This window comes from Gekko japonicus, unplaced genomic scaffold (assembly GCF_001447785.1).
Source record: "Gekko japonicus isolate JY-2015 unplaced genomic scaffold, Gekko_japonicus_V1.1 scaffold365, whole genome shotgun sequence".
Classification (NCBI taxonomy): domain Eukaryota; kingdom Metazoa; phylum Chordata; class Lepidosauria; order Squamata; family Gekkonidae; genus Gekko; species Gekko japonicus.
Genome location: NW_015162488.1, coordinates 60,866 through 71,477, shown reverse-complemented (window position 1 = coordinate 71,477; position 10,612 = coordinate 60,866). Strand labels below are relative to the sequence as shown.

The following is a 10,612-nucleotide window of genomic DNA, read 5'->3' as shown; positions in this document are numbered from 1 at the left end:
CCCCCCCAGAGGAGGCCTGCCGGGCCGAGGAGGAAGAGGCCGGCGCTGGGGAGGGGGCCGGCGCTAGGCCGCCTGGTGGGGCGCGGGCCGAGAGCTGGCGCGGCGTCGGCCTCAATGCGCCGGCTCCGGACGCGGGTTCGAATCCCGCCTCTGCCCGCTGGGTGTCCCCCTCGGGATGCCGGGCTGCACGACGGAGGGACGGAGGGAGGGAGGGAACCACTGAGCCAAGGGGGGCGCCGAGTCCGTCGTCCATAGAAAATAATTTTATTGACTCTCATCATCAAGTGGCTTTCTGATGAGGCTTTACAAATAGCAGAGGAAAGAAGGAAAGCGAAAGGCAAAGGCGAAAAGGAAAGATTTACCCAACTGAACGCAGATTTCCAGAGAACAGCAAGGAGAGATAAGGAGGCCTTCCTGAATGAACAGTGCAAAGTAATAGAAGAAAACAATAGAATGGGAAGGACTAGAGATCTCTTCAAGAAAGTTGGAGAAATCAAGGGAGCGTTCCATGCAAAGCTGGCCATGATAAAGGACAAAAACGGTAGGGACCTAACAGAAGCAGAAGAGATTAGGAAAAGATGGCAAGAATACACAGAAGAACTATACAAGAAAGACCTCGATGTCCTTGACAACCACGACGGTATAATCACTGACCTCGAGCCAGACATCCTGGAATGTGAAGTTAAATGGGCCTTAGAAAGCATTGCTAACAACAAAGCTAGTGGAGGTGATGGTATTCCAGCTGAGCTATTCAAAGTCTTAGAAGATGATGCTGTTAAAGTGCTGCACTCCATTTGCCAGCAAATTTGGAAAACGCAACAGTGGCCACAGGATTGGAAAAGGTCAGTATACATTCCAATCCCAAAGAAGGGCAATGCCAAGGAATGTTCAAACTATCGCACAATTGCACTCATATCACACGCTAGCAAGGTCATGCTCAAGATCCTACAAGCTAGGCTTCAACAGTACGTGGATAGAGAACTACCAGAAGTACAAGCTGGGTTTCGAAGAGGTAGAGGAACTAGAGATCAAATTGCCAACATTCGCTGGATTATGGAGAAAGCAAGAGAGTACCAGAAAAATATCTACTTCTGCTTCATTGACTATGCTAAAGCTTTTGACTGTGTGGATCACAACAAACTATGGCAGGTCCTTAAAGAGATGGGAGTACCAGACCACCTCACATGTCTCTTGAGAAACCTGTATAAGGGCCAAGAAGCGACAGTTAGAACCGGATATGGAACAACTGATTGGTTCAGCATAGGAAAAGGAGTACGACAAGGATGTATATTGTCGCCTTGCTTATTTAATATATATGCAGAGTACATCATGCGAAATGCTGGCCTGGATGAATCACAAGCGGGAATTAAGATTGCTGGGGAAAAGATCAACAACCTCAGATATGCAGATGATACCACTCTAATGGCTGAAAGTGAAAAGGATCTAAAGAGCCTCTTGCTCAGAGTAAAAGAGGAGAGCGCAAAAGTGGGCTTGAAGCTCAACATCAAAAAAACTAAGATCATGGCATCCGGCCCCATCACTCCTTGGCAAATAGAAGGGGAAGCTGTGGAAGTAGTGACAGACTTCACGTTCCTGGGATCCCAGATCACCGCAGACTGTGACTGCAGCCATGAAATTAAAAGACGCCTGCTCCTTGGGAGGAAAGCGATGGCGAACCTAAACAGCATGATAAAAAGTAGAGACATCACCCTGCCAACAAAAGTCCGCATGGTCAAAGCAATGGTATTCCCAGTAGTCATGTATGGCTGTGAGAGTTGGACTATAAGGAAGGCCGAGCGCCGAAGAATAGATTCTTTTGAACTATGGTGCTGGAGGAGACTCTTGAGAGTCCCTTGGACTGCAAGAAGAACAAATCAGTCAATCCTCAAAGAAATCAACCCTGACTGTTCCCTGGAAGGCCAGATAATGAAACTGAAGCTCAAATACTTTGGCCACCAAATGAGAAGGGAGCACTCACTGGAAAAGACCCTGATGCTGGGAAAGATTGAAGGTCAAAGAAGACGGGGACGGCAAAGGATGAGATGGTTAGACAGTGTCAGCGATGCAACGAACATGAAATTGAGCCAACTTCGGAGGACGGCGGAAGACAGGAGAGCCTGGCGGGAGATTGTCCATGGGGTCGCGAAGAGTCGGACTCGACTGTGCGACTGAACAACAACAAAGCACCCAAGGCAGCTTCCCAAGTTTTGGCAATAATTCAACACAAAAAGAATCTGCAGTGAAAACTAAACAAATAAATATAGACAAGAAAATGGAGACTGGTAGGATTGCCAGTTCCTGGGTTGGGAAATTGCTGGAGATTTGGGGGAAGACCCTGGGGAGGGTGGGTTTCACAGAGGGGAGGGACCTCGGCAGGGTATAATGGAGTTCACCCTCTGAAGCTGCCATTTCCTCCAGGTTAACTGATCTCTGTCCTCTGGAGATCAGTTGTAATTCTGGGAGATCACCAGGCCCCAGCTGGAGGTTGCTAACCCTATGACCAACTCAGAGTTCTCCTCTTTCTTCAATTTGGGGTCAGGAAGCAATCCTGGAGGGTTTTTTTTGTCATCTTCTGGGTGTGGAACAGCTGTCACTGCAGGTGTGGAGGGGGGTAATTGTGAATTTTCTGCATTGTGCAGGGGGTTGGACTAGATGACCCTGGAGGTCCCTTCCAACTCTATGAGTCTATGATTATAAGGTAGGAGCACCAAAACTGTAGTAACTAAAAGCAGGTTTATTCTGGAGCTGGTGCATTTCACTGGGGTGAGAAGGGGTGTGCAGGTTTCTGTTCCTCTAATCTCCTGAAGCAAACTCACAAGTGAAGAAGAAAAAAATAAGCATTCTTGTCAGGAAACAAACTATGCTTCAGTCAACACTTGCAATGCTCCTGTGCCAGGAATAGTTTGGGAGAGAGCAATCAGTATTAGTTTGCTTGAACCTAATTTTGTGTGTTATGTGTGTGAGCCATTACAAGCAGGATGTCTTGCCCCTGGGAATAGTATTGCACAGCTTCTAAGTCAAACAAGACTCCTCAGACTTAAAGAGCAGTGGCCAGCTAAACATGTTAGACATGGGGAATGATTGTGTTAAGAGAACTGTAATTGTGAATGGACAACATTAACCCACAGGTCATTGGTTAGATTTTTCTCAGAATAATGACTGAAAGCCTCTGGCAATAAAAAACACATTTTTCAGTCTGAACTCTAAGGTACTATTAGACAAGGTATCTGTAGGAGAGAGAGACACCTTGCCAGACAGTTGGCAGAGCTAAGCTGCTGGGGAAATGGCCTGTTTCTCACTGAAATAAATGTAAAAAGTATTGAGTGTTTCCATAATGGTAGAACAAAGGAGGAAAGACTAGACTGCTATGTAATAGGGTAATGTAGCACTGCTTGTATTCACCCAATCGTGTTCCTAAATTTTAAGAGAGATGAAGCTGCCTTATACGGAATCAGACCAATGGTCCTTCGGAGTCAGTACTGTCTACTCAGACTGGCAGCAGTTTTCCAGGGTCTCAGAGGGAGGTCATTCATATCAACCACAACCTGATTCTTTTAACTGGAGATGTGTGGAATTGAAATTGGGACCTTTTGCATGCCCAGCAGATGCTCTACCACTGAGCCATGGCTGCTCCCATAGGTCCTATGACAGTTATACAGCATGGCAGTCAGATTCTAGAAAAATATTTTTTTGTAGAACTATTTGTCAAAATGGCAAGGCCAAGATTGAATATGGGCTGTGCATAAGTTACCTTATACAGCCACTTGGCCAAACCCCCCCCCCCAACTGCAGTTAAGGTTACCAACCTCTAGGTGAGGCCAAGAATTCTCCTGGAATTAAAACTTATCTCCAGGCTACAGAGACCAGTTACCCTGGAGAAAATGGCAACTTCAGAGATAGGGTTGCCATGCGTGGCAACCGGTGGGAGACTAGGGGCAGAGACACAGGGGGCAGCTTTTGGTGACAGCATAGTATTACTTCAGGGAAAAACCCAGAATTGACATAGGGCTCTCTAGGAATCACTGAAAACTCTATGATTTTACCTGGAAGTGACATCACACATTGGGCCTAATGGCCATTTAAAAAAATGTCTCCTGCCACCACTCAGAGCAGCAGTGGGAAATGGGAACTGGCAGTCCCCTACCCACACTGAGGAGCTGGCAACACTATTCAGAGTATATGGCATCACATCCCCACTCAGCTCCTTCCCATCCCCAAATGACACTTTCCAGGCAATGCCCTCAGCCTCTAGGCATTTCCCAAGCCAGAGTTGGCAATCCTCAAATGGATTGACTTGCATTTTCCTGTAAATCAGATTAAACAGTTTTCAGCACTGGAAACCATGAGGCATGAGCAAGTGCAGCAACTTTACAACCACTTTATGTTCCTTGTATGCAAATATACCCTTTGAAAAGGCCTTAAAATGGTCTGCTACAGAATAGTACTAAAACTATAGTTAGGGGAAAATACATTTCTAGGGAATTGCTTAATTTTAACGATAATGACAAATTCCCCCCATAGATAGATAGAAGCACAAACAGATGACTCTTTTATATTATTACATTTGGTAGTACTTCTAAGCCATCGTCTTTCATTACCTTGGGATAGTAGCAAAATTCATAATTTGCAAAAGCATTAATAAATTACTTACTTTGTGGCGTGGTTGAGTAACTGGAGACTTTAGTAACAGTAATCTCTTGTAGGTTTGTAGTAGCATGCAAGTGTCCTGGGGAAATCAAATAGTCCCTTTAAGTTCAGTGTTAAACGCACTGCTTTGTGGATGGACAAACTCAAATTCAATTTGGAGAAAATGCAAAATGAATGAGCAGATTTCCTATGGGATTTAGAAAGCTGCAAACTTTATAAGACAAGCAATGTGACAAAATAAACAATTTAAACACTAAAGCGTGGAACAGAAGACTGGAAGACAGGCAGCCCTGGTTTCATCAGTGAAGACTGTAGCTGAGAGTTTTACCAGATATGTGCTGGGAGTTCTGTATTCAGAGCTCCCAACAATTTTTTAAACTGAATTTTAAACTGATCAGGACCACGGTTTGAGAAGGGGGCATTTTCTTGACCTGAAACTCCCCCAAGAAGTTGTATTTACCCTACTAGGCTAAAGTTACATGCACCTGCAAGTTTTGCCAAACAGAACTAGTAGCAGCTCATTTCAGGTCCTGGCATGTGATATGGAAAGTATTAAAACTCTTTCCTCATATGCTGTGGACCCAATCTGAATTGGTCCCTTGCATGCCTGAAAGTTGTTTAAAATATCACTGGGAGCTCCAAACATGGAACTCCGAGAATCCATCTGTGGTAAGCCCCTCCCCTGTCAGGCAACTGTCAGTCCCACTTCCCCCTCCTTGTTCCTAGCTGGCTTTGCCTCAATGTAACATTTCCTGTTATAAACCCTTAGCGCCCCCCCCCCGCTTCCTTAAAACTTCCTCTGGTCTTGTTGCCATGCCTTCACTGCCTCATCTGCCATCTGACACCCCCCTTCCCCATTTGCTTTCTAGTCTTTTCACAACTTCTCACTCCTTGGCCTCTTCTTTCTCAATACTTCTTTAGCCCAAAGTTAAGCGAGTCCATGTTTTGAAGGAGCAAGATGACATATTTCCTTTATGAAATCTATTTCCAATTCTTCACTTACTCATCAATTTAAAACGAATGGAAGTGAAATGTCAAATATTTCAAAACTGTAGCTAGTTCTTTGTCAGATGTCCAAGCTCAGAATTAAAAAAACCCTTCAATATTGATTCAAAGGCCCTATTTCAGACATTCTATGGAAATAGGTCAATCATCCTTGACACCTATCTAGTTTGGGGAAGAGCAGAACTCAGTCATCTGACAATGGCTGTGTGCTTGAGAAGATGAGATATACAGTGATTAATATTCAGTATCAAAGTGTCTCTTGGTACAACACACAAAGGATGCTCCTCTGGAAGCTAAGCACTGAACAGCTGTCTCACTAAGTAAAACTGAATGGAAAACTTTTGCAGTCAAAGGGAAATTACTGCTTCATTAATTCAAGTGTTTCTTCCCAGGCAAGGGATTTGTTAGATAGCATGCATAACAAGACCACTGGGCAACTAATGATTCAGAGCTCCAGGATACACACAGAGCATCTAAGCAAATGCACTGCACTATTCAAATAAAAACTATTGGAGAAATTCTGCACACACAGGCTTGGATCCAGCCATCTTTTCCACTGGTGGAAAAAGGATGAGGGAGTTCCCTTTGATCACTAAAAAGGTCACTCTAGGGATCATGGGACCTACATGGACAAAAGCCATTTGGGATGTGGGTTGTAATAATAAGAACTGGATGAGACTGAGCTAAAATGCTGGCAGGATTCAACCTACCTGTTGAACAGTAGCTACTGGATGGAATAAGGAAGATGTCACTCGTGTTTTTCTCTATGTATGTCTCTCGTCTTCTGCATGTATGTGGGGCTTGGGGCATGCTTACAATTTACTGTAGATAAGCCAGAATGAATGGTCTCAATCAAACAGACCCCTTTGCTCCTAAATGAAATAACTGGCTATATTCTAGGGATATATGCAGACATTTTGTTTCTTTTCAGTTTCTCTTTGTTTTAGTTTTACTTATTCTTTTTTTGTTACTGTGTTTATTGTGTATGTTCATTCTTGTTATTCTATTTATTTTTGGTGCTTCAGTGCATAATGTGCAATGGAGATACGGTTTGGTAGGGGACAGGCTCTATTTCCTTCCACCTCCATTTTTTTGATTCCCTGTAATTCCATTTTTCATTTAAAATAGTCTGCAGTGTCTTTACATGTGAATGAGCAAACATATAAATACAAGAAGATCCCTGTAAAGACGTGCATGTGTTAAGTGCCATCTGGTTGCTTCCAACTTATAGCAACACTATGAATTAGTGACCTCCAAAAGTGTCCTGTCATTACGAGCTAGGGTTGTCAACATCCAGGTGGTGGGTGGAGATCTCCTGGGATTACAGAGATCAGTTTCCCTGGAGAAAATGGCTGCTTTGGAAGGCGAACCCTAGAGGATGATATGCTGCTGAAGCGCCTCCCCTCCCAAACCCTGTTCTCCCCAGACTCCACCCCCCAAATGTCCAGGAATTTCCTGGCAACCCTATTAAGAGCCTTGCTCAGGTCTACCTAAGGCCACTTGGAGGTTTCTCTACTAAATGGAAAACATTCCAGATCACAGCTCCTTCTCTTAGCCACTGTGCTACACCAGTTTCCAGCTAGGGTTCCAACTCTGTCTTGGGAAATTCTTGGAGATTTGTGGGCAGCGCCTGGAGACGGTGGAGTTTGGGGATGCGAGGGAGCTCAGAGGGAATGTGATGCCACAGAGTCCAACTGAAGCTGCCATTTCCTCCACGGGAACTTATCTCTGTAATCCAGAGATCTTTTGTGATTTTAGGAAAACCCCTGGCCCCACCTGGAGGTTGGTAACCCTACTCTCAGCATAAGTCATCAATATCCACAACTCTATTTTCAGCATCTCCCTCTCCCTCTCTCCCCCCCCCAATCAATCACTACTGATCACTATTTTATTGGCATAAATGCACAGTAGTAGATAAGCCTTTAAAAAATAATAATAATAAGCAGGGCTTATTTTCAGATGCATCTTTAAACAAAGCCAAACAAGCCCAGGTAGCATTTTGGGATTTCCCTGGAGGCATTGTTCATTTTTTGATAAATATGAAGGAGCTTTAGAATCAATATGTTTGGCAATAACACCTAAAGAGAAATACACGGGAAGAAAACAAGGCAGGGCTAGCTGAATCTGTTTTTTAAAGCGGTAACAGGCAGACTAGTCTCCTTTGTCAAATGTATTATGCCCCATCATTATGATATGCTGTGTCTGTCCTACAGGGAAATCTGAGCTAGCTCAAAACAAATGTTCAGCAAACAGCTGACTCTGAGCTCCATCTGCAGTTCTGAGTGTAATTTCACATGTGTGCAGTGACTCCTGGGAGAGATCTATTCAGGGACTATTGACACGTCCAGTGTTCCCTCTAAGCTGAGTTAGTGTTAGCCAGCTCACAGTTTTTTAGACTCTGGCTCACACATTTTCATCTTAGCTCAAGAAGGATGGCTCCAGAGCAAACTGATTTATGCAGTAGCCAAATCGCTCACTCATAACTTGAATACCAGTAGCTCACAAAGTAAAATTTTTGCTCGCAAGTCTCAACAGCATAGAGGGAGCATTGGACATGTCCTCTTCAATTGCGTTCCCTTTCGACTGTACCATTTTGCTATGATAGCCTCACATTCTTGCTGTTGTCTTTATGTGTTTCTTCAGTATCATTTTTAGAAAATATACAAGCAGGACACCCACAAGGGAACAAGGCATCTCTTTTTGCCCTCTCTTGTATTTCCTCTTCCCCTTCCCTGCCAGTCCCCATAGCCAACAATTAGATTGTTGGCCTGAAGGTGGCGCTGGGACATTGTCTTGTAAATTACAGTACCACAAAAATATATCAAGTCAGTTTCAGCTCAGGGGAAGCAGGAAGGAGTTAAAATAATCAAGTTCTGAGCATGTTCCAACAGCTAGCATGGCAGCTATCTGATGCAAAAACAGGACATCCCTGATCTGGTGCAAGGGCCAGAAATGAGATTGGCAAATTTAAAATTTCTGTACCCCACATATTTTGGAAGCTTGTCTCCAGGAGCAGCATATGTACTTGGATTCTCTCCTACTGCACCAGTCTAGCACTGCAGGTGCTGAGGATGGAGCAAATAGTTAATCACAATATTATATGATTAGCATTTTATGACTTTATGGCCCGTGATTAATAGTGCTTTAAAAACATACATGCACATATATTTATTATTTGCATACACAATCATATATTATTAATGTTTGCAGTGTCCTCCACTGAAGAAACTCAAAACACACTAGGAATCCTTTTTTCAGTTAGCTTTGCCAGGTGTATTTTGGGGGGTTTGGAAACACGGTGTAAAGTTTTAATAACTTTCTGGTTCTGTATTCATGGAAGGGAACAATATGGGAAGAAAACAAATGGCCATGGGAGCTGCCAGAATACTTTATCACCAATAAATTGTCTCTCAAAATTGCCATTTATGTTATTTTTTTCCTGTTCTTGAGAAAAGCACAGAAAATATTAAGTATACATTCCTAAGTAGAAGCCTACCTTCTCTGGATGAACGTGAAACGGGAGTGACTTGACTAATGATTTCTGGAGCTGCCAAAGAAGTAGTCTGAAACCCTGTTGAAATAATCATGGCCTGAAATGTAGTAAAGTATCCAGTAACTAAGGACAAAAGTACTATGTTCCTAGCATCACCTTTTCAATTTTCACAAATGCTTGCTTGGGAAAGAAAAGACAGATCAACCTTTTGCCAACACCTTTTGCTGACACCCAGAAAAAGTAATTTCACCCAATGGAAATAATTCAGAAAAATACTCTGTTGACCAAGATACTACAGAAATACACAATTATGGTATTTTCTCTAAATAATTTCTGTCTTAAGAAAATACGAAACAAATAGGAATAAAAATCTAAGAGACAAACAGCGCAATCCTAGGAATGCTTCCCTGGGAGTAAGTTTAGTTGTACAGAACCGACAAGGATTAAAGATGGAAAAGAAACATATAACCTTTTGAATGTGCATTAGAGCTGAATACATATGAGCACCATTGACTTTTTCCTCAGCATAACTGAGTTCTTACCTTTGAAAACCTGTATACAGTGGTTCATGGAATACTTAGGAAGTTTTGTTTTTCAGGTGGAATTTATACTTTCAAAGTATATTCAGTTAAACTGAGTTCTTGTGCATGATTGCACACTTTGGATTTCGGATGGTTGATGTTAATCTTACTCACCCAAAGAAAGACGTATTTCTTCAGATGAAACATTCCGCAGTTCATTTTCTGGGAAAGGGTAGATGGCCATGCATCTGAAAATCTGAGGAATGGGTGGCTGAAATGTATCCAATATTGTCAACAGTGATCTCGTCTCATGAAAACCTTCTTCATCCTTTATATCTTGAATTTCAAGAAACGTTCCTTTGAAATGAGACAGAAAAAAAGATCTCTCTTCTCTATTGTTTTCTATCAGTTAACTGTGAAAAGGCTGCCCTGAAAATGAAAGCAATATCAAATATATGATATTCTTAACTTAGACTGGTTGTGATTCTTGTGTCACTTTTTCCCCTCAGCGCTTTCAGCATTAAAAAATGTCTGAGCTAAATAAAACAGCCATTACTAAACTCTAGCACCCAGTGTAAAGTGCTCTGCTTGGATCTTAGGGTCAGATAAGGTTAAAAGGGTTGTTTTTAGTGCCATTTTAGAAAAAAATTGCATTACCTTCAAAGTTGTCCTTCAGAATCTTTCTATCCATGTACCACAGTATGTTTGGCTTGGGAAATGCCTTTCTTACCACACAAGTAAGAGTAGCCTGTGAGGGGGGGAAAACATGCCAATGGTTTTTAAATTTGGTGGTTTGGGTCTAAGGCTGTAATTCTGAACATACTCTTATTGAACTCAGTAGAACTTACTTTTGGATAGGACTGGAATTTAAGTAACTGAAAGCACCATTACTATAGAATAATACTACTAACCAAATAGTTATTCAGAAGCCTTTATCTTTATAATT

General features: G+C 42.6%; 1 protein-coding gene across 1 annotated transcript in view; it reads right to left on the bottom strand.

Moving 5' to 3' along the window:
- Positions 1–10,612, bottom strand: part of CD96 (CD96 molecule) — a 57,167-nt gene that overhangs the window by 8,629 nt on the left and 37,926 nt on the right. The window contains exons 9-10 of the mRNA XM_015405946.1: positions 10,324–10,414; positions 9,841–10,023 (exon numbers count right to left, since the gene is read on the bottom strand). Coding sequence (XP_015261432.1) covers positions 9,841–10,023; positions 10,324–10,414 — 274 coding nt within the window. The remainder of the gene's footprint in view (positions 1–9,840; positions 10,024–10,323; positions 10,415–10,612) is intronic.